This window comes from Empidonax traillii, unplaced genomic scaffold (genome assembly GCF_003031625.1).
Source record: "Empidonax traillii isolate 1590-97213 ecotype Southwest subspecies unplaced genomic scaffold, ASM303162v1 scaffold827:size534266, whole genome shotgun sequence".
NCBI classification, from domain to species: domain Eukaryota; kingdom Metazoa; phylum Chordata; class Aves; order Passeriformes; family Tyrannidae; genus Empidonax; species Empidonax traillii.
The window spans coordinates 330,211-354,930 of NW_020956020.1; the positions used below are offsets into that span (position 1 = coordinate 330,211).

Below are 24,720 nucleotides of genomic sequence, written 5' to 3' on the forward strand. Positions count from 1 at the left end.
GGGCCTGCCCACCCTCATAGACAACAATCCCTTACTAGTAGAGTTTTTTTTGTCCTTTTTTTGTATTGGACTGGTTTTTTCTGCCAATTCCTCAAGGTCAATTGTCTCCCCAGTGACATGGGTTTGATAGCTGGGACAAGGGATGCAGCAGGAACACTGGGATAAAGCAGGAGGGAGGGAGCAGGAGCTTTCAGCAGCGGTTGCTGTTGAGCAGCAGAGACCATTGCATTCACACCTGGATGTATTCTGAAGATTGTCTTTGAACCACCATCACTGACATACACTAGTTTAAGATCTAAATACCCAAAATTGTCAACTTATCCCTCTATCCATACTAATGAAAAGGGAAAGAGTTAGTCAATAAATAGAATTGTACCAAAAAAAATGTACCGTGAGGGATAAAGTTACACACTATTTCTTTAAGGAAATAGTGACAACTGCAATGTCATGTGCTTATTTAGAGTAACCTCTGGTAGAACACATTATACAAGACAGGACATAAAACAGAAGGCAGTACACACAGAAGATTGAGAGCTACTTACCACAATGTGCTGGTAAGGATCTATGACAGACATTTTTGCTGAATTTTTACTTAAGACAACTGTCAAATATCTATTTCAATTCCACACAGGAGAGGCTTTCCCGTTTTTCAGAGCAAAGTTCAGTATGAAAGATCCTTTCCCTATTAAATTAAAAAAAAAAAATACAATTCATATGTTCCTTTTAAACTGTATTTTGTAACAGAGCAGATCAGTTCCTCTGCTTTAGGAAAGTTCCCAGTACTCATTTGTTTACCAAGCAATTAATTTCAATAAACTGTGGAGATAAAGATATTTACTTGCCTGAGTTGAAGAAGTTTCTCGTGCTTATTTTCTCTACCTCAGGGTAAGAGTGGGAATCAAATAGCTTGAATTCCAGTCATCCCAGTATTCTACAGAAAAACAAAAGAAGAGAGGAATTACATTTATCCCTTACATGCATTCTTATAGATGTGCTTCCATGCATCACCATCCCAGTTAAAACCAGGACGGAGAACTCTAACGGAGCAGCAACAGTGCCCTCTGTAAACCCAGAGAGGGAATTCCAACTGGAGCTTTGTGCCACCTCCAGGTCACCCCAGCTCTCTGGAGATGCTCAAGAGGCAAACTGTGAATCAGCTGGAAGGATTTAAACAGACCCTTCACAGGCCACTGCTTTCTGAACACCTGGTGAAGACCAGGGGCCACCAGAGACCTTCAACTTCAGAACTGTTTCCAACCACCAAAGGGAAATGCAGAAAGGAGTAACCTCCCTTAGTGTCTCTCTAAAAACCCACAGATATGCTGGACAGGATCAGTTCTCAGATCCAGCAGGACCACTGTCAGACCTGAACCACCACAGGAACTTCAGAAGCAAAAGAAGCGAAGCACCATGTGGGGCTTGGGCTCAAGGAAATGATTCCCAATCCTCAGTTCTGAAACGGCAGGATAAGCCCTAAAGAATGGTGATTGATATCACTCCCAAACCCCTGGCTCTTGAGCGATTACATGCAGGCATTACAATAACAAATCTAGTTCTGTTATGAGCACTAGAACATTACAATATCCCTTCATTAATCACGGAATTATCAAGGTTGGGAAAGCCCTCCAAGATCATTGAGTCCAACCATCAATCCAGAACAGCCAGGTCCACCACCAACCCACCACATCTCCACGTTTTTTGAACACTCCCAGGGACAATGACTCCACCACTTCCCAGGCCAGTGCCTGACCACCCTTTCCTGGCAGCCCTAACAATAGTTTGAGGTCAGAAATCACCCTGGGCTTATTTATTTGTTTTTATCTAAGGAAGTCTGAATAAGAAAGACTTCAGCACTGGAGTAAATGTGCCCAGCCATATCAGTTTTGGAGGAACTGCTGCAAACTGCAGAGGCAATCCAGAAAAGGGAACAGCAAGTGCCATCAAATCACTGTCATGAACAGGAATTTTTAAGTCATAAAGCAGAAAATACACATTTCCCCGACCACCACCAAGCACCACAATCAATTTGAGAGGATACACAAAACCAAGCCGAGGATACTGCTCTGTCCATGGAATTAAGAAAACAGGTTAAGCCCGGTTGGAGTTGTTTGTCTTGCATCCTAAAGGCAGAGTTCCAGCTCCCCAGATGATCGCTGAACTGGCTTAGGCATGAGATCATCCTCTCCGTTCCTACAACCCCCCGCCTCATTTATTTCAACATCTGCAGGAAACACGTCTGGGATGCTGCAAACAACGACCTCTTTGACTCCAGGGCCGTGCCGAGTCCCCAAGCGCCATCTGCCCCCCGTGCTGGATGAGACAAGGATGGTGCAGACAGACAAAAATGCGATCGCGTCACCACCAACGGCGTCCCGAGCGCTGCCGCGCACACTGCGAGGGAGGGACACACGGACAGAGCTCGGAGCAGGGACAGGAGGGCCAGGGAGCCTTGATGTGACTGACAAAGCCCAATATCTTGGTTTTCCACATGGCACATCCCACCCCAGCTCCTGCCGGTGCTACTCCAAGCGGGAGCTCTTGCTTTGCCCCCGTCAGTCCTTCAGCGTGCCCCACACGGAGGCAGGTACCCAAACCAGGCACCCAGGGCCAGTTCAGGCACGTGACTGCACCTGGCACATGGACACACATCCATGCCCTTCCAGGAGCCAACATCTGAGGAAGCAGCATCTATGCTGAAGTGACTCAAATACTTACTTAAGTCCTTTACATTGGACTTCATTCCTATCAGAGTTACTTGACCCTGACATGATTACACCACACCCTCTGCAAGCTCCCACCACATTATCCTTGGAGTTCAGGTTAATAGATTCTACATCTAAAAATCTTATTGAGGCAGAGGAGTCAAATACAGCACTATCAGAAAGTCCCTGTTAAACCCACTCAGAGCCATGACTAGAGTCTTGAAGAATGGTTACTTCAAACACCTTCAGTAAATAGAGCTGTGATCCCAAAATTGTCTCAACACCACCCATATACACTGTCCATCCCACAAAGCCTAATGGAAGAGTCTTCATACCATCAAAGAACATCCTGAGCTGGGAGGGACCCACAAGGACCATCCAGTCCAACCTTCAGCCCTGCACAGACACCCCAACAATCCCCCCTGTCCCTCAGAGTGTTGTCCAAACCCTCCTGCAGCTCTGGCAGCCTTGGGGCTGTGCCCACTGCCCTGGGGAGCCTGTTCAGTGCCAACCACCCTGTGGGGGAAAAACCTTTCCCTGAGATCCAGCCTGAGCCTGCCCTGGCACAGCTCCAGCCATTCCCTCGGGGCTGTCCCTGCTCCCCCCAGAGCAGAGATTGGAGCTGCAGATCCCAGTGAGCTCTGCCCTCAGCCTGCTCTTCTCCAGCAGATTTTTGCTAATTTTAAGGGTTGCACCACAAGCACACACAAAGACCTGCACTCGAGCTGGAGCTGGTGAGTCCAGCCCCTGACAGATGCAGGGGAAGCCTCTGAGCACATCTGCAAGGACACTGATATTACTAACACATTGTTTTGTTTCCCTGCTATCTGGTGGTATCCCGTTATCTGTGACTGTGCTGTTCCCAGGGCTGACAGCATTCCTTCCTAAAGGAAAAGCACCTCACAGGCTGTGCTGGGCAGCAGCACCAGCATAAATCCTGTGTGGGCAGGGCTTGGAGCAACCTGGGCTGGTGGAAGGGGTCTCTGCCCACGGCAGGGGTAGAACTGGATGAGCTTTACGGTTCCTTCCAACTCAAACCATTCTGGGATTCCTGTTGTTTTATTGACAAGGGTCCAAGTTTACAAATTACCACAGCAAGCAGCCTCTTGAACAGGCCACAGTTTAGCCTGGTCATGCAATAGAGAGACAGCTCCCCTCTAAGTGCCTGAATCTCACTCTCATCCAAAAGTGAACTCCACTTTCACCAGGCCAAGAGTGTTTAATTCTTAGGCACAGTTTCAGACACCAAGAGTAACAAGCTATCAGTGGATAGGTGGATCACTAGTTGAATCTTTTGGAGTCTTGTGGGATCTCAGCTCACTTTCACTTGTGGTGACAGACTGAAAAGGAGAAGGGATTATTGTCTGAGGAGACCGACAACAGCAGAGCAGCTGCACAGAAAGAAGTTACACACCCTCACAAAGATCATTAAAGGAACATTTTTATTCTCAGTGCTGACCCAATGAATTCCTACAGACAGTTCAGTGCTACAGGATATGTCAAGGCAAAGGACAGGAAGAACAGTGAGGTTTTCCCAATTCATGCTGAGCACGAGCCTACTCCAGAGTTAGTGTGACGGAGCAGGAAAGCTCTGAAAGTGAGTAAAGCACAACTCAGTAGAAATCTCATCACCAGAACACGTCCTCACAACTGTAAGAAAAATCATTAAAAGGAGGTTGTTTATATCAACCTGGCCAATTCCTCTTAAAAAAAAAAAAAATCAAATACATGGACAATTTGAAAAATAGTAAGTGAATAAGTATGACTCACCAGTACACTCACTAACGTCCAATCTATTATGATAAGAGTAAGGGGTACAGAATAAGCTAAGTAATGACTCAGGCTTTTTGTATGAATGTCAGCAGCCATTTATATCAAATCAGATTGCAGCATTTTATTTGGTTAGATTGATCCTGTGATTGTATAGCAGAAACAACAAATAATCTGTTTCCACATGACTTTTCCTAGCATCCTGGAAAATCACTGTAATGCTATTTCTTAACTCAGGGCTTCCCACACGAGAGGGAAGGATTACCTCTGACTCCGTGCAGGCACCCATCACCTCATTTTCACCACAAAGGGGAAAGCATTTGCTTTGCTCATGGGCCACGTGGATCCATGGGTAGAGGCCAGTGGTGTGAGGGACAAGGCCCAGTGCTGCCCTTGGGTCACAACAAGCCACAGAACTCCCCAGGATGGGGCAGAGGGGCTGGGAATGCCCAGTGGAAAGTGCTCTGGGCTGGGGGACAAGGTGGGCATCGGGCACAGGGGGGGCTCCACCTCAGAGCTCTTGTCCAACCTCAGTGATTCTATGGGTGCTCTCCCCATGCCTTGCTAAGAACCATGGGTGGAAGGAAGGATTCTGAGAAGAGCAAAAGAGCTCAACAACCTTTGTGCCCCATTTTTGGAGGGCGCTGTGGGGTGAAGCTCAGGAAGGAAGTTGAAATCGGCATAAATAGCCAGACAGGAGATTTTAAGATTGGGAAACCACACCTGACTTCCTGCCATAGAGGATGTAATAGACGAAAAGATAGTGAAACTTTTTGTAAAGATGACCTGTCAGCCTGTAGGCAATTACTGAAAGTACAGGTGACCCAGCACCCAGAGAAGGGGAGCCCTATAAATAACCCAACTGAAACGCTGGAAAATTTGCAACAGTCACTACCAAGGTGAAGTTAAATCTTATCAAGTGCTCCAGGCAACTTTAGAGGCCAAAAGTGACAAAGACACAAGTGGCAAGGTAATGGGGCCAGTTCTTTGTTGCAGTCCGTGTTACAGAAAGCTCCTGGAATAGGAGGCAAGGATGGGTGAGCCAGGGGCATCACTGCCACAGGAAACTTTGTCAGGCTGGATTCAGTCCAAGCAGAAAAAAATCCCCAACCCCTTATCTTCCTTCCTGCAAGGAATGGCCTCACCCAGAGGGATGTTCAAGAGGCTGGAAGCGTTTCTGCCTGAACACCGACACCTGGGCCACGCTGGCCGTGGAAGTTCCCATTTCCCACCCAGCCAAGGGCCGTAGTTTCCCTGAGGATCACCAACCACAGGTCTGGGGAAGAGGCAACTGATTCAGGGCACAATGGTTTATGTGACAATTATCCTGCTTACGCAAAGCACACTTCACCAGAAACACTCACTGCAACAGCCTACCAGAGATTACAAGAAAAAACCTATGTCATCATGTGTGAATCCACCACATAGCAAACTCACAGATGTACTGGAAAGTGGAACTGAGCAAATTCAAAGCAAGGAATTCATTTATTCCAAGAATTAAAGAGTTCCTTGACTTAATATGTCTAAATAACTGATCTCCAACATCATATTTTACTTCAATTGATGTTGCTTTAGAAATAAAAACCAGTCTTGAATGGGGAAAAAAAAAAAAAGGTTCAGTTGAGAGACGCCAAAAATATTCTTGAAAATTGGCAATGATCACTATCTTCTTCTCTGGAATCAAAGGCACAAGGTAGAGTTTAGATGGCAGAGTCTCAAAATCAGTCACAAAACCTCAAGCAGCTGATGAGTGGGCCAGGCTCTCCATAGCTACTGTGGGAATCAGCCAGCTTGCTTCTCCACCAAGAAGGCCAAAAAACAAAGGACAACATGAAAAATCTGATCAAATTTCCATGAAAAAGGAGAGTTATTGGGATATGGACCCTGTAAAAACAATTACAGTGTACTACTAAAGTCCACATACTCTGTCATTTCAAGGGCCTCTCTGCAGGTGATTTGTTATATGCCCAGTGCCACTAGGGAAAGCAGATGGAAAAATGCCCAGCATTTCTATACATTAGGATTCTGGAATTCAGTTATGCCACAAATAAACTTTTAATCACAGAATCCCAGAATGGTTTGGGTTGGAAGGGACCTTAAAGCTCATCCAGTGCCACCCCCTCCCACGGGCAGGGACACCTTCCACCAGCCCAGGTCATTCCAAGCCCCGTCCAACCTGGCCTTGGACACTTCCAGGGCTGTTTGACAGTTATTTAAGGGCAGTCTTACTTTTAGAGACCCAGCTTAAGAGAACAGAGAACAAAAACTCACCCTTCAAGATCCTGGGTGCCCCAGGCTCTCCAAAATAGAAAATCTCCAAGAATGCAAACACTTAGGCAATAATTTCTAAAATAAAATGATACACATCTCAGCTGCAACACCTGACTGCACAGAGTTGTTTGTTGAATATATTCCTTTAAAACAGAGGTGAAGGGAAGGAAAACACCTCCCCTCCCCTTGCTTTACATTCTTACCTGGACCTTTGGTAAAACTTTCCACTCTGGGGTGTGCTGGTCAGGAACCTGCCAGAACCTCAGGAATCCCCCTCAAAAAGCCTCCTTGGTACTGTGGAAAGAACTGTTGGCTGAATGTTTTAGAGCACCAGATCAAGCCTCCAAAAGTCTCCCTCACTTGGCCTTAGTTGCAGCAAGGAGCTCAGCCAAATACTAAATATTTCTGGGCCAACGCCTTGTAAAGATTTTATTACAATCATGAGAGTTCTGTTCTTACATGGCTTTAACTTTTCCACACCTTCATTCCTTCTTCTGCTTCTCTGCTGTAAAGCAGGGATGGGTTTAAAGGAGAAACTCCAGGGAAAATATTAGAATAAGCTTTTATTTAAGTGTTATGGCACCAAGGTAGTGGGTTTGATCCCCATATGGGCTATTCACTTAAAGGATCATCACTCAGTGATCTTTGTGGGTCCCTTCCAACTCAGGCTATTCTGTGATTCTGTGTGTTTATGTTTTGGGGGGGAAGAAACAATCATGCAAAGCTGCCTGACGTGCTCAGGCTTCACCAGAAGGTGACAAACAATCCCTCTGCATTACAGTGATGCAGTGGTTTCACACAAAAACCAGCCACAAAAATAGCTAAAAACACAAAGAGCTGCTAAAATTATCAGCTGGCTTCTAGTCAGGTAGGGCACGTCCACAACGAAATTCAGCTGAAAGTGAGGCGAATGTTTCCTTTCAGTATCTTCCTTGATCCTGTTTCAATTAGTGTCACATTTTTCAGGCTTTGCTGCCGCTCCAGCCGTGACACCAGGGCACTGTGGGGCTGCAGGAAGGGCTGCACACACGAGGTGTTTCATCATCTCCCACTCATCGTGTCTGCATGGCGTGACTCAACGCTACAACGTCCACGTCCTCAGAGCTCAAAATACGAGCTCTGCTCACCGTCTGCAGCCAAGGGACAACTGTGCAGCACTTCCTCCGCTCTCCATGGCCAGAACACCGAGCTGTGACTCAGGGAAATTAGTCTGGACCTTCGAGTAAAAGCGGTCGTGAGCAAACCCCTGGCGCTGACATTCTGCAGTTTCTTTGAACGCTGTGAGTAAAATTTATATGGAAGTGTTTTATGGCTATTGCCAAGCTGGAGTCTAAGTAACAGAAATATATGTTTTACACACAAAGACACAGATAAAGGCAAATACAGACATGCCTGAGACATATTTTTGAGGGGAGAGATTAAGTGACACACACGATGAATGATTTTGCATACACGAATAACTTTATAACCAACTGATTCAATAAATCCACTGCCCAACGCATTTCCTTGAGAAGTCCATGGTTGGACATGTTTGGAGCAGAAAGTACATCCACACCAGTGGCCTTTTGTCCTGCATCCAAGCCCCAGGCAGAGCAGACAGGCTGGAGCAAAGCCCAGCTGGCCCCACACGGGCTCCCTTCCTCTTTCTATGCCACGGCTCTCACAACTTCTCTGCACTTCTGCCATCCCTGCCCAGACAACAAGTTCCTGCTCCTGCTCTTTCCTTGGGGCTCGACTTTTCTGTCCCAGCACTTCAGCTGAGATCAGAGCAACACCTGCAGTAACTCCAGGCTGTGGCACCGGCTCTGGTCATCAGCTCTGCTGATCTACCAAGAAACCTCTGAATTGGGTGACACTTCATTTTTAAACAGCTACCTTAAGTGCTATCAACCCTGCCAGGCCCTGAGAGCATGAGGAGGAGGACCCAAACCACTATGAACTGATCCACAGCACTGCCAACTAAGGCTCTGGAAACGGCTTAAAACTGGCAATAACATTTTCATACAGTTATCGGAAAATTTTCCATTTATCCTAAGAAAAAAAATAATTTTCTCTCCACTGCTATCTGATTCTACCAGTACTAAGAGATTAGTTACATCCATGGTCACAGAGCTGACAAAAAAGCAGCAGCTTCTGGGTACCCAAACCTTCAGAAATGTGATACAATCTCAGTCACTAAGGAGCTACAAGAGATGATCTCAGAAGGAAAAGGATAGCAATCAAAGTCATGAAGAAACTCCAGATTTACATATTCCCCTGTTATAAGAGCTTTGCAAAATAAGAGACAGAAGGGGGACTTTCTTGAAGATTGGTTGAGAAAACTTAGGTGACCTATGACCACTGTAACCATGACCTCTGACCAAACTGTCCAAGTTTGGTAAGTTCTTCTAATTCAACTATTTCTTAAGATACCAAGGGTTTACTGTCTCTCCTGTCAACTCAAACTCTCAGCATATTCAAACACCCATTGATGTGCCAGCTCTGTGCTGAAAGGGAAATGACTGACACATTACAGGGCAGAGATTACACAGTGGAGATGCTCAAGCACTTTTTAACAACAAATGTCAAGTTATCAAAGCACTCAGTTGTCATAAGGGAATTACACCGGTTTTAAGAAAGGGGAAATTAAATCAAAACAACCACTACGTGACCAGTATAGGCCCTCTCATTTAATATCATAAAATCCTGGAATGGTTTGGTTTGGAAGGGACCTTAAAGCCCATCCAGTGCCACCCCCTGCCCTGGGCAGGGACACCTTCCACCAGCCCAGGTTGCTCCAAGCCCCGTCCAACCTGGCCTGGGACACTCCCAGGGATCCAGGGGCAGCCACAGCTTCTCTGGGCACCCTGTGCCAGGGCCTGCCCACCCTGCCAGCCAACAATCCCTTCCCAATATCCCATCTAATTCTCTCTATATTGAAAACACCCTTATAAAAAATTAACCTACATTCACTAGGCCAAAGGGGAGTTGAAGAGCTCATTGGATTAATAAATTTGGGATTCTTGTAAAAAAGGAATTGAAGGATAAAAAGCAAAATAACACTTGGAAGTAAGTCCTCACTGAATGTAATCATTTACTTACCAGTAAAGCCTGTGTGGATATGTGCTACTTTCAGTGGAAAATGCCAGGTACTGGCACATTTTGCCATCAGTAACTGTCAGCACAGGCTTCACACCAGCTCCCTACAGGAACCTTACACTGCCTGGGAAAAGGAGTGAGTCTGACTGTCATCACTGAAAACAACCCACAAAAATACACTGGATGGAAGAAAAGCCAGGATGGGCTTCCGAGCATCCTCCTCTTAGATGTTGCACCAGCTACTGCTCTCAGCTGCCTCTAGGTTTTTCACTGGCACTGCCTTTGAGTCACAGTTGGTTACTTAGAAAAACCAACTTTTCTTCCTAAGACAACAGTCCAAAAACACCAGGGCTGTGAAAACTGAGCAGAGTCCTGCCTTTATCAGAAGGGGTGATTGGTTAGAACTCATTGCCCATCCTCCTTGGATGAAGGAGGAAAAGGACTCAAACAACAGCACCAGAAGAACAGTTGGATTTGTATTTCATCAGAAATGCCTAGGCCAAGAGATTACCATTACTGCAGATGTACATTTAAGCACATATCCATATTTATGAAATTAAAGAAGTGTCTCAAAAGTGCATTTTCTTTTACAAATCCCCATTATAGTCCATTTTTAAAAGGCAGAAGACAAGAGGAACAAGCAGAAAGTTTCTCATCACTTACATCCCCCAGGTCTACAATCACCTTCTCCCCAGAATTTAGTTTTATGTTTTCCCTACAAGGTCAGGCAGCAGCTGCTGATTTTGCATGTGGAGTCCAAAGGCCCAGTTTTTGGGAATGGAACATGCAAAGTGATGTCCAGGCCACAGCCAGAGCTGCTCCACGTTCAGCACAATGATCCACAGGTCCTGTTTGCTTTCCTGCTGCCATGAACAGGTTTTGGGATGGGCCAGAATGAAACCTCCACTTGGGGGCATTTAATTTTACCATCCATTTGACAATGCAGCAAGTTAAATGCACCAGAAATGCAGTTCTAGGAGTTAAACTCTATTTATAATCTCTACCCTTGAGACACAGGTGTGGTAACAGGGAGACGGGGAAATAAGCAAACAAAAAAATAATTCCACAATTCAATAGAAAGATCTGGCCTTGTAGTTGAATAGTCTGTCCAATGCTATGGACCAGACAGGATGAGACAGCCTGTACAAGTGCACCCAATTATTATTCCAGATCTCCATCTACCACAACATCCCACCTGTCAGTCTTGTCCCTCGTGCATGTTTTACAAAATGCAATTCCTGGGGGGCTGGGACCACCCAGTTATCACAAGAAATGCACACTTTTACAGATCCTAAAGTGTGATCTCTGTGTGTGCACAAATAAATATACAGCCTTCTAATCTTGGTGAATATAAAAGGATCATTTATTATAGACATGCACACTCCAACAGATCTTAGCTAAGGATATGAGCACTGATAACACCAGTAGGAAAAGTTTTACTGATTTATGTTGAGATCACTCTAAGGAAAATACCAGATGAATATCAAAGATGAGTCAGTTCAATGGCTTTACTATCAGATAATCACAAAAAAAAAAACCCACAGATGTAACTGAGACAAATCACATATAGTTCTGAACTTGTGTATGTGGAAGCTTTTGACCCTGTACTTTGTCTCCTCCCTAAATACCCATATTTAAGGAAGCTGAGAGGATGAAAAGACACAGACTTTTGTTTGCAGGCTACTTTATATTTTGAAAAACATGCTTGAAAAATAAGACACAAGCAGTGCTGGTCCTTCTCTCCAGGCTCTAGGATGCACTGTTATCAGAGCTCACTCATGGGGAAGGAGCAGCCTGGCCAGCAGCTCAGTGTGCTCAGAGACACACCACAGGCAGGATCCACCTCACCAACTCTGACACCAACCTCACAAGAGCCTGCACCTTGCACACAGCAAGGGGCACTCCCAGCACAAGGTTTCTGGGGTCTAGTGGGTTACCTGTGTAAAATCAAGTTGATTTTATCATAGAGGCACCTGTTTTCCCTCCAGGGCACACTCACTCACACACTGACTCCCACTCTGGGTGTGCTGCCCGCCCAGATCCCCAAATCATCCACCACCACACGGAATTCCCAGCACGCAGCGAAAGTGTGAGCTGAGGTGGAAAGTGTCCTGTCAGCAACCTGCCTTCTGGGAAAGGAAAACACACTGGGAGTAAACCTGCAGTGCCTCCCACACCTGCCAGCTGAGACAGGACCAGCACAGTTTTAACGTGAACACAAATTGTTATGGGCATTAGAGGAAGTGAATAAAACCTGTACACCTATCAATACTTGTCTGATATATCCCCTTGCCAACACTGAGGGCTTATTTCTTACAGACACTGTGTCATTCTATACAGTGTCCCAGAATTCCAGAGGGGTTTGGGTTGGAAGGAACCTTAAAGCCCATCTCAATCCGCTGCCACGAGCAGGGACACCTTCCACTAGCCCGGGTTGCTCCAAGCCCCATCCAGCCTGGCCTGGGACACTTCCACAATATGTGCACATGGAGAACTAACTGATACTCCCAAGTCCATAAAATCTCACTTGCAGTATTGCCACAGTGTTTTCCATTTTTAAAAATCAGGCTAAAGCTGAAGTGTTCACTAGTTCCTTTTACCTTCCCCACAATCCATTTAAAATATAAAAAAATATTGGGGGCTTCTTGGTGCTTTGTTTGCTCCTTTTTTTGGGGACCACTTTCCCCTGTCCCAGAGACCACCTCCTGTCCCTGCCCAAGGGCTGAGTAACTCTGCCCCAGACGTTGACACACAGGCTACTGGAAATTGGTACAGGCAGGAAATTTGGATCATCTGAGGTAAACAGTAAATGAAAACCCTCAGGAAAGTCTGAATACCAGGCTGGTGAGGGGCTGCCTTTTTTTTTTTTTAAAGAAAGAATTCTTTTGAAAGTATTCTGTTACTACATCACGTTATTATAACCTAGGGCAGTGATGAGATAATTTCCATTACCAAGGCAGGTTCTGGGATTTGTTTTTCAGACTACTGAGAAAGACAGTTATATCACTGAGGCATGGCAAACACAGACATGAGAGTTCATCACCTCACAGGAAGATCCTGCTGCCCTCATCCATGAAATCAAAAAGAAATCCTTCCACAAATTAGGCAGAGTTTCTGTTTAGAAAGAGATACAAGAAACAAAACCAGACCGGCTGTAACCTCAACTTAAAAGTGTGTCATGAGTGGCTTTAACTTTAGGAAAGGACTTGGTTTTATTGCTTAAATCTTCTCCAGACTGTAAGGCATCAATGTTTTTGACATGTACTTGCCCATTAATGTCAAACAATTAGTCAAGAATTCAGTTTTGCTCCACTGAGGTCACTCCCCTTCCCTGGATACTGCGCTGAAGGATGCAGGGGCTTTGATCCACAGCAGTAGCTTGTATCAGGTGAGGAGTAAAATGTTTTGGTTTGAAATTTGAATTTCATCTCCCATCTCTCAACTCCATGCATTAACCATACTCTGAGCTTGTATCTCTTGAGCCAGAAAGTTTCCATGGAAAACCCAGTATTTTCTCACATTCTGTAGTTCTTTTTCATACACTTGAACCTCTTTGTACAAGCAGGAGACCCCTCCTTCTCTGGCTGCTATGTGAGTCTGTCCCCAGTATTTTCCAGCCCAAGCCATTGAATCATCTTAATTCCATTTGAATTCACAGTTCCCAGGTCTCCAGAAGAGTACCAGTTCCACTGCCAGTGCTGTCCTCTTCCAACTTCTACAGCTCCAGATCCGCTGCCAGTGCTGTCCCCTTCCAACCTACGTGGAAGTCAGCGAAGTTGCCACATCCCTGAACATTGCACATCAGTTAAGACACTCAAACAGAGCTATTCCTATTATTCCTGAAGCAATGTGCACCTGGCAGTGCATTCAGTCCCTTGCCATTGCCAGGAACACATGGCAAGGGAGAGCAGAGTTTATCCAAAACACCAGTGATGTTGCTCAATGGCTCTGCGGGAACACCTCCGAGGGAAATACTCAAGGCTCTCCCCATTCTCATTATTTTTTACCCTTTGTATGATGAAAAGTCATGAACTGAAAGGAAAAGCTAAGGCAAAACCAGGTTGGCTGAAATATTTCCCATTCTAGCTGCTTCAGGCCAGCTGGCAAAAGTAACCTATTCAAAGTGGCATGAAAATCATGCATCTGATAGCTACGTTCAATGAAACACACTCAAGTTAAAATGAAACCTTAGTGACGCAGCAGCATTAAATAAGTTTCCTTTTTTCCCTTTTTTTTTTTTTTTTTTTGGCTTTTTGTCTAATTCTTCTAAGAAAAACAAGTCATAAACAGCGCTCAGTGTCAAGAGTCAAACTGGTGTTTTTCCAGTGCATACAGACTGGCCATGCAGGAGGAAATTAAATTATGTGATCCAAGCACAAATCACTATTTGCATTTTTCTTTTGTTATGGGTGCCTGCCATAATGGAACAAGAGAGTGCAGAGAGGTGGGCAGGGAAAAAGTGGAGATCTGAAGAGACAGAAGTGGCAGAGGAGCCCTTAAGTATACACTGTATATTAAACATTTTTTCGTTGGCAGAAAGAAAACAAAATACACACATTAGTTTTGAGTTCATGGTTTCTCTCTGGAATTCTTAGCAGGCTGAACAACCCTTAGTAACCACAAAGCAGCTGGTTCCATGCATCAATGGTTTCATGCATATCTGACCCTACTGAGACGCACAAGAGCATCTTTCTGCAGGAACACCCACTGCAGACACAAGTCCTACCCACACCACTGCTCCTGCCTCGGGATTGGAGCTGTAACCAGGAGTCTGCCAGGAGCCTCCACGTGGGCAGGTTCACACTCGACAGTGCAGGTGGCCCAAGGGATTTCTCCCAAAGGAAAGGAAAGTCCTGCACAGCTCCACAGGGGTCACCCAGCCCCAGCAGCTCCAGCTCACACCAGCTCAACCCAGTGTCAGCTGCAGGGAAGGGACAAAACCAGTGCAAACCCCTGAGCTACTGGGGGAGCACCAGCACAGGAGCAGGCCCTACCACGGAGGCAGCAGCTCCTCCAGGTGATGCAGCAGAACCGGGGAGAGGTCGGACAGGACAGCAAATTAACCTCTACCTATAATGGCCAGTTTTGTGCCAAACAGACACGGGTAACCCCATGAAAACCAGTGTCCCAGGCCAGGCTGGACGGGGCTTGGAGCAACCCGAGCCAGTGGAAGGTGTCCCTGCCCGTGGCAGGGGGTGGAACGAGGTGGACCTTTACGGTCCCTCCCAAACCAAACCATCCTGGGACTCCGGTCCGCGACCAGACACCGTAACTGCAGACACGCACCAAACTCACAGCCAGCGACTCTCACAGGCGCTCTCCTGCCACCAGACCCAAAGCAAAGCCACCGCCGCAGACGTTTTGCGAAACTCTGCCTGCCCAGCCCCGCTTCCCCCCCCGGGCTGTCCCCGCGGCTGCCTCTCCCCAGCGCCGGGCTGGGGGAGCGCTCCGGGACCGCACCGAGCCCGGCGGGGACACGGGAGCGTGTGCCGCCCGCACCGAGCCCGGCGGGGACACGGGAGCGTGTGCCGCCCGCACCGAGCCCACCTTCACTGGACACCTCGCCCCGGCACGGACCGGTCACCGCTCCCCCGGCCCCACTCCCCCCCGGCCCCGCTGCCGCCCCGCGCTTACGGCTGCCGGTCCGGCGGGCTCGGTGCGGGCTCCGCGCTGGGCTCGTCCCGCTGCCGGTCCCGGTCCCGGTCCCGCTCCCCGCGGGCGGCTCCGCGCTCCGGGCGGGAGGTGCCGCTCAGCCACCGCCTCTTAAGGAGGATCGAGGGCCCCGCAGCGGCGGAGGGGACAGCGGCCGGGGGTGACAGCCGTGGGGCGGCAGTGCTGGGGGGTGAGCGGGACAGCCGTGGCGCTGCCGGGCACAGCGGCCGAGGGGCGGCCGGGCCGGGCCCCAGCGGAGCGGGGGGAGCCCCGCGGGGGCGGGCGGCCTTAAGGGCCGTGAGGTGAGGGCCGGGCGGCAGAAAGTAATAATAAAGTAAATGGAGTTTGTGTTAAAATCGCGCTCGTTTGAAACATCCGCGCCGCGGCGGATCCCCGGGGGGGGGGGGTTTGCCCGCCGCGAGGTGTTGGGTTCGGCAGGTGCGACCGCAAAACACGCGTGGGCTGTAAATACCCAATTAACAACATCTGCGTGTGTCATCCACGACACTGTCACTGACAAAGGCCTCGTTTTGACAGCATGAATGTTAAAACAGTGGCATCTGTTTCAGTAGAAGGCAACAGCCTACGAAGATCTCCTAGGTCCACCAAGGTGCTGCTCGGTCATTTGGTTTTCCTTTGGTCCCTTTTTAATCTAAAAGGTGGATTTTAAAGTCAGATTTCTTGGTGTGTTGTGGTCACGCTAAGATTTCTAAAAAGCACCCGCAAAACTTAGCAGGGCAAATAAGTGGAGGGACAGTGCCTCGACCACATTTTGGGTGGTCTCTCCAGAGGAGGAAGGAGAATGGGGGATTAAGGGCTGGTGGTCTGGATTGGCTTTGATTGCAACGCTGTCATTTTTATTAATTCTATCACTTTTTCCCTTTGAGATGCCCTAAGATGACCTTAAACTCCCCTTCCACTTCTGTTCTGCTTTGAAGGAATTAACATTCGAGTATTTTCAAATATATGTAAGGATATTTATAAATATAAAAAGTATATAAACACACCGATGAGCATTTATAAATATTATTTGTTGCATTGTTTGCTGCTCAAGGGGCAGTGGCCCTAAACTGAAGGAGGGTGGAGTCAGATGGGGTATTGGGAAGAAAACCTTCCCTATGAGGATGGGCAGGCCCTGGCACAGGGTGCCCAGAGAAACTGTGGCTGCCCCTGGAGCCCTGGGAGTGTCCAAGGCCAGGTTGGATGGGGCTTTTAGTGCCTAAACCAGAGCTCACTTCTTCGACAACTGTGGTCATAAAAAAGCAAAGATGAAGGGGGGAGAGGGAAAGGCTTCAGTGACGTGACTGGAACCTCCTCAGAGTGCAGAAAACCAAAGGATTCTCCTCCACAAGTGAAGGGCACGTAAGGACTGCTCATATTCTTAACGTCTGGGAAAGCGGTAGCCACAATTAGAGGACAGCAAGCCAGAAACCTCATTTTCTCCATCATCCTCCCGCTCCCCTGCTGTGCTGCACTGCAGGAGCTGAGCCACTCTGGCCATTCCTTTTGCCCTCGTGGTCTGTCTCATCTCGCAAGGGAAAAAGGCAGGGTAGGAAAGTGTGTGCCCCAAGGGCTGTCCCAGAGAAGGGCAAGTTTGTGTTTAGAGAGCAAACCAAGGGCTGCCAGCTCAGAAGGCGCTTGTTTGATGTGGACACCCACATCCTCATCATGCCTATTTGAGGGAACATGAACCAGGAGGATGCAGCAAGCCCATGACAGTGCCGTTGTTCGGGTCCTTTTGTCTTCCACGTCAACCACCATCTAAAAATCACCTCCTCTTTGGGTAGGAAAGGACTCTAAAATGTGTCAGAAGAGCTCACTGTTGGTCTTGAGACCTGTAGAAATGGCAAAAGGCGTGAATAAAATTGCTCTGACTGAGTTGGTTCCCTTCTCCCCTTTGACTGCAAGGCTGAGGGTCTGACCACCTTGTCTGTGCTCTAAATCCCCCCAGTACACTTATTTTTAAGTGCCCAGGACACTGTTGAGCACAGGCAGAGTTTCCAGAGCTGCCTGTGTCTCAGAGGTGACTGTAAGCACCCACAGCTCCATTGCAGGTGTGATCCATATTCCTGGAGCTCTTGCTGCTCCTCTTTCTGCCTGGCACGGCCCTGCTCCGGCCACAAACTTCTGTGGAGCCACGTGCTGCTCACAGCCCTGATCAGCTGCCCCCGAACTCTGCCAAGGAAGGGTCATCTGCAAACCCAGGGTTTATCTCCAGCTCTTTCTTGGCATTTTAAAGTTATCCAAAGCACGATTCCCAGTGCTGTATTTCCTGTGGTTTTACAGATAACAAATGCTGGCATAAACACCCAGCACACAGGGGAACTCCAGTATTTCCAGCAAAACTCCCGGAGTTACTTCTGATAAGCAAAACTCTGATTTTTCTCTCCGTCCAAGGAAACAACTCAGACAATTTTACATTATGACTGTTCTGTTATTTCATAGAATTGGTTTTGGTCTTAGTCCTACTTCTTCATGAAAATTATGGGTGGGGTTTCATGATTTATTTATTTTTCCCCCTGACAAAGGAAGTTTAGCAGCTGCCTCCCCCCCATCTCTCATTCTTCCCCACACACGCTGCAGGTCCTTACTCACCCCATTGTGCCTGTGGAAGGTTTTGTGGGGTCCTCGTCAACTAATCTTGGAATGGGTAAAGAAATCTTTCCACTGTCTTTTATGTGAAGTTTGTTTTTCTAATTTCGGACGATTTCGACCCACTAACAACTATCCTGTGCAAGCACACAAAGACCTCCTCTGAAGCAGAATTGTAAGGGAAGCCACAACAAATTCCAGAGGCCCTTTTGATGTGCCCTCGAGGGCATCAAAGCTCAGATCAACTTTAGGCAAACCATGGAAAAGTGAGAGTGGGAATATCAGGACAAACAAGCCACTGAGCAAACCAAAAGGGGTATTTGGTCAGATGCTCAACATAACCCCACTATTTTCTTCCAGACACTTCATGATGTGTCAGAAAAGGACCACTCTTTGATCAGGCTTACAAACCCAAGGTGTTCCACGGAGGGCGTCCTCCTGCTCCACATTCCCAAGGCATTCCTCAGATATTTGCTCTTGTCAAGGTAAAATAGCTCTCTTTCTGTGATGAAAATCATTCAATCTGTTACCGATAACACCACGGGGGAGAGGAAAGCTTAAATCTTGCTATCAAGATTTCTCCTAGTGAAAAACAGCCATTTGCTTGTCCATTGCATCACCTGAAATGGTGAAGCTGGGGCCCTGCCTGAAGCTGCATCTTCAGGCTGCTGCCTCCTGCCATTGACATCTGGCACAATAAATGCGCCCCTAATTTCCAGTCTGTTCCTCTAAGACAATTTAACAGACATATATGTCACAGAAAAGTGACGTTTCCTCTAAGCCAGTTTGCCTCTGCCCTTCCTTGCCCACACCCACATGCAAACAATTCCCCTACCACTTAAAAAATAATTAATAACTCTGGAGGACTTTCCACTGGGAAGGAGAAAAATTTGCAGTCAAAGGGACTTCTGAAGGGACTTCTCAATCAGGTGTCTGATTCCTTGGTATCCCTTCCCTTCTTTCTCCCCCTCCTGCCACCCACAGGGTGGTTGTCTGGGGTTGTGGCCGAGTCACCCATGGAAATTATGGAAACAAACACGCAGGGCTAAAATAACAGCAGGTTTCAGACACAATCCTGCCATCCTGAAATATCTCCTGAGAGCCTGAAGTGCAGCACGTTGGGGAAACCTTCACATCAAGGAAGAAGTCAGTGTCTGTAATTGCCTGCTATTCTATCTCCAGTGTCTGGCCCCATAAAATGACAGGATCACGGGATAACTGCCTGCAAGGGACTTCAGGACATTCCTACCCAACCTCCAGCTCAAAGCAGAGGCAGCTCTGGGGTCAGACCATGTTGCCCAGGGCTTGATCCAGTGGGAACTTGGAAAGCTCCGAGGACAGAGGTGCCCCTGGAACAGGTGCAATCCAGACTCAAGGAAAAACTGCATGCTTCAAAAACAACACTCAGTTATTTCTTTAGAAACAAGTTCCTGCCCTGGACAGTACAGAGCAAACTGACCATTTGCTGTGTGCCCTCTGCAGAGAACTCACCCAGATGCAGAAAGAAAGCCACAGGTTGTATGAAAGCCACATTTCAGGAGGTAAAATATTTTGGTTAAACAGCTGAGGGTAGTGTTTGGACAACCTTGTTTGCCCTTTTGAGACTAATGGCACCATAAACATTCCCACACTTATTCCCATTACGGGTCACGGGTTTTATGCAGAGTTCATGCAGGTTCTTCAAAGGCAACGCTGCACCTAAAGGGTAACCTGCACATTTCCTCTCCTAATGAGGCCATTTGCTCTACTAATGTCTTCTTCTTTTTCCACAATAACCATTATTCTTCTGCTTCTCTCTCTCTTAACTAAAATCAATCTGATTTGGCTTTATTTTGCTTTGCTGTGCCCACAAGAAGAGACTCAACACCCACATCAGAAATTATAATGGGAACCCAGGAGTGTGAAAAAAATCCAGGTGTGACAGACCAGAGTGAGGAAGCTCTTGAGAGATGTGTTTCCTGAGGGTTGCATCTTCTGCTTTCAAATCTTTGGGTTATTTTGTCTTTGTTTTTCCCATGTCCATAAACAGAGTTAGACATAAAACCCCTGCACGAGCCACTGCACTGGGCAGAGAGGTGGGGTTATTTTTAGTCTGTCCTAATATTCAGTAAAGTTCCCAGATATTATCAAAGAGTCTTTGACTACCAGGAAACCTTTTTCCCTAATGCCCTAAATCCACTATATTATTATGACAATACCAAAGCTCATAAAAACATTCCCTAACCACAGAGAAACACTCTGAATAACAATCAACTCTAATAGGACATTTTATTAAACAAAGACAGTTATGGACCCTCAATCTTTTTCCATCACAGGGAAATAAAGATATTTTTGTGTGCTGAGGCTGAACCTAAATTTTGAAAATACTTGTAGAAGAGCAGGACTACAAGGTACAAATGCAATCTGGTACCAAGCATTAAACAGTCAAAAAGAGCTCTTATCCAGAACCATCTCTCAACCTGCAGTTTTTAAACTTGGGAAGAACTGAGCCCAGATTTGCAGAACTGAATAATTTTTTTACATTTGCAGAACGAGGAAACTATATCTTTTCCTGGCTTTGTTTTTGTTTGGCACTGCAAGGAATAGCTCAGTTGGAAGTTCAACATGTCTGAAATGTTTGCCTCAATATACAAATAAAAACAAGACAATCAGGAGCCAGCTGTTCCTCAGGGATTGTCCAGACCTACACAGCTCTCCCAAGGAACTATGAAATTCTCTCTTTGTCTTACAAATGGTCAAAGGTGAGAGCAAACCTGGAGGTTTCTCACTGAAAGCTGAATTTTTGAATTGCTGCTCCTTATCAGACTGATCCTGGCAATTAGATGCAGTTATGAATCCTTCCATGATTTATTTCTCAAGTGGAGGATTCTAATGATTAAGGACATCTGCTCCCAGAAATGACTGGAACACATGAAGAGGAAGCAAAAATCCCCCACATGACCCCACCCAGCAGCAAAACCATCACCACTCTCCCCAGCGTAACAAGCTGACAGACAGCTCTGCACGTAGAAGTTCAGAAACAGAAGTAAAACCTGGAGATTACCAAAACCACCTACACAGAGATCAACAGTGGCTGATAAATATGTGATGCGTTCAAAAGTATGTTTTTACAATTCTACTGACAAACCTGGGCAGCCCAGCAGGAAGAAAATGTGCGTTTGGTGCCTCAGAACCTGACTGTCTCAATTATCCTTTTTGCACCCTGCTGAGTGGCAGAAATACTCTGGGTAGTTTTGCTGGACCTCCCCTCAGTCTCTTCAAACTCCCCAGTGCTGCTGCTCAGGGCTGTGCCAGGCAGGAAAGGCCTCCAGCCCTGAGAACCCTGTTCTGCAGCTCCACAGACAGGAGACCACAACAGCTTTCTTGCCTGGAAAAGAATAGGCTGCGACCCCCAGCTTCAGTACATACAGCCCAAACATATCAGAAAATAGTGTTGCAACTTCTGAAACACCCTTGAGCTTCATGAAGCTCTGTCAGAGGAGGTTTGGGATGGATCTCAGGGAGTGGTTCTTCCCCCATAGGGTGGTTGGCACTGAACAGGCTCCCCAGGGCAGTGGGCACAGCCCCAAGGCTGCCAGAGCTGCAGGAGGGTTTGGACAACGCTCTGAGGGACAGGGGGGATTGTTGGGGTGTCTGTACAGGGCCAGGAGCTGGACTGGATGGTCCTTGTGGGTCCCTTCCATCTCAGGACATTCTATGACCACATGATTCATGCTTAATCTACTCACCCTTTACAAGTATCACTATCTACTGGAAAAGAATACACAGTAAGTTTCCAAATAAAACAAATCTTATACAGGAATTAGTAGAGGATGTTATTATTTGATAGAGCATAATCCCTTTTATTAATGACTAAATGGGTGCAACAGCTTAGTCCTCAATGATTATGCTTCTTTACATTCCTGGATATTCCCAAAATAAATTCCCTGAAGGGACTTAACTCCGTATTTACCACGAGTACAACAGGGCCAACTCCACTGAAGTTGCCAAGTAAAACAGCTGAAGAAAGAATACAGATTAAGCTATAAACTGTATTTCTGTTGGTCCATGCCATTGTAACGTTCCAGTATGACACACGAGTCCATTCCTGGAGACAGTCCCGTGCCAGGACACTTCCAGGAGCAGGCAAGTGAATGAAACCCATGAGAAAAGCAGCACCCAAATGGTTTTGGTAATTCCATAAAGACTCCGGTGAAGAATGATCGTGGTAACAGGGAACTCAAGCGTGTGGATTGTTGGAAATGGTAAAGATGGAGAAAATAAGGAGAACCAAGCTCTTGTGCTGGAGACACTTCAGGAATTTCTCTTTGTTCCACCTTTTCTTTGGGACAGTTCTGCCCTGTGAAACAGCCCTGACTGCTGCAGGGGCCTCACCTGCAGCTGCATCTGCTTCTGGTTTTGCACACCCCAACCCTTCTCCCTTTGTTCTCCTTGCCCTTTTTTCCCAAACTGCAGCAGCAACACAAACCATCTCAGCCCTCAGCAAGGGCTGTCAATCCCCAGACCTCAGCGAGCAGCAGCAGCAAACCAGACCTGACACAAGTTCAGCACAGTTTACATCAGCATTCCCTCCAATTTGATGCCAAGCACCCAGAGCTTCTTCCAGCACTGTGCTTATCAGAATAAACCCTTGTTTCCTTGCTGGCTGCCTCTTCCCTTTCCAAGTGGCAGGTTGGCATCTACTTCAATGAATGTAAAAATCATCCCTGCTGCATCTTCCCTGATCAAACATCCCTCTCTATGCCCCCAAACGAAGCTTCCTGGGGAGAAAAATTGTGCGAAAGCTCTATAAAATTTGACCATAAATAACCCAGCCCTATACACTTCTGTATAGGACTTTCACTGCATTTTTATTCTGTTGTGCACATAATTGCTGGTGGAATTGAATACCACATAAAAATGCAGACAGGATTAAGGACTTCTATCTTGGTCCAGTTTTAAATCAGCAGAACTAGGAAGTCGTGGAAGCTTCTCTAATCAGGACATCACTGCTGAAGTCCCACTGATGTCAAGGAAATGTAAGTGTATGCTTTATTTTAATTGGGTGTTGGAAGGCTGCTCTGAAATGAGTCATAGATGGTCACCTTCTCTGTTTGTTCAGAATCCTAAGGGATCATTTCCATCAGGGAAATTAATTCTCGTGTTCGCACATTCATTTTTCCAAGACAAAATCCTTTCTGCATTCTGGATGAGTAAACCATTCTAAGCCCAACCAAGAGAAAAGTCTAAAGCATGAGTACATGACAATAACAAACTGCTTTTTCTATAATAAACTGTTGAAAACAAACCATTACTGTGCTTAATGATTAATTTGCTACGTCTTAGGTTTTCAGCATTGCCCAAGGCTGCAGGCTGCTCTTCCAGCCATTACTTGTAACAAACATCCAATTTCCTTAGAATTTATCGTAACACCACAGAAGGGTAAAGGTCACCAAACAAATCCTGCTGCCAGAAGCCTTTTCCACCCAAACTCCACCTTTCCAGTTTGGTTCTCAAGCTTTCTGATTCCTGTTGGCCCATTAGGGATATAACACATCACTGAGGGATAGATGTGGAATGTTATCATTTATGAAATAATACAGTCTTAGAATCCCAGGATGCTTTGGAGTTGGAAGGGACCTCAAAGCCCATCCAGTGCCACCCCCTGCCATGGGCAGGGACACCTTCCACCAGCCCAGGTTGCTCCAAGCCCCGTCCAACCTGGCCTGGGACACTTCCAGGGACCCAGGGGCAGCCACAGCTTCTCTGGGCACCCTGTGCCAGGGCCTGCCCACCCTCACAGGACAGGATTTCTTCCCCATATCCCAACTAAATCTATCCTATTTTAGCCTAAAGCCATTCCCCCTTGTCCTGTCCCTCCATTTCCTCGTCCCCAGTCCCTCTCCAGCTCTCCTAGAGCCCCTTTGGGCACTACAAGGGGCTCTCAGGTCTCCCTGGAGCCTTCCCTTCTCCAGGCTGGACAGCCCTGGCACTCCCAGGCTGTCAGTGCCAGGCAATGACTGCCCAGTTCGTTGGTGTCCCTGCAGGCAATGGGCATTTCTTGCTCTGACTGCTCAGGGTGGGCATGTGCCCCCCTCCCCTGCCCCCAGGCCACCCCTGAACTCAGGCTCTGCACCCCAGAGCTCTCTGCTCCAGCCCCTGGACAGAAGGCAGTTCCAGTGTGTGCTGCCGACCAAAATCCCACTGTCATTGGGATGGAATGCATGTCCTAAGCGGGACTGAATGAATTCCCAGTGGCTGAGACAAAACATTCAAATCAGCTGCACTTGAAGAGGCGCTACCAGAGGAAACCTGCACTGCTCAGCAGGATGGTTGTCTTCCAGCAGTCATTCCCAGTGCAGTAATGGGAGGACTGGCCAAGTATTGTTAGGAAGAGGAGAGAATAGGACAGTTCTTTTTTTCCCTTCTCTACTGCCTCTTGTTTGTGCCTGCTTTGTTTCTTTCTCCCAGGCTTCTTGCCACCTCCCCTTCTTCATGTGCTGCTCAGCACCCTCTGATGTTTCCACCGCTTCCCAGGGAGAGAATGGGGTGATCTGCAAGACATTATTGTCCAGGGATCCCTCCCTTGCATCCAGAGGAATATTTCCTCCATTAGTTTGCCTGCTATTTTTAAAGACACCTGGAACTCTTCTGCTGTGTGGCCATAGATGGTGAG

At 47.0% G+C, this 24,720-nt stretch overlaps 1 protein-coding gene across 1 annotated transcript in view; it reads right to left on the reverse strand.

The window, feature by feature from the left end:
* Positions 1-679, reverse strand: part of PLA2G4A (phospholipase A2 group IVA) — a 55,316-nt gene extending 54,637 nt beyond the window's left edge. The window contains exon 1 of the mRNA XM_027901968.1: positions 543-679. Coding sequence (XP_027757769.1) covers positions 543-575 — 33 coding nt within the window. The 5' untranslated portion in view covers positions 576-679. The remainder of the gene's footprint in view (positions 1-542) is intronic.
* Between the last annotated feature and the right edge of the window lie 24,041 nt (positions 680-24,720).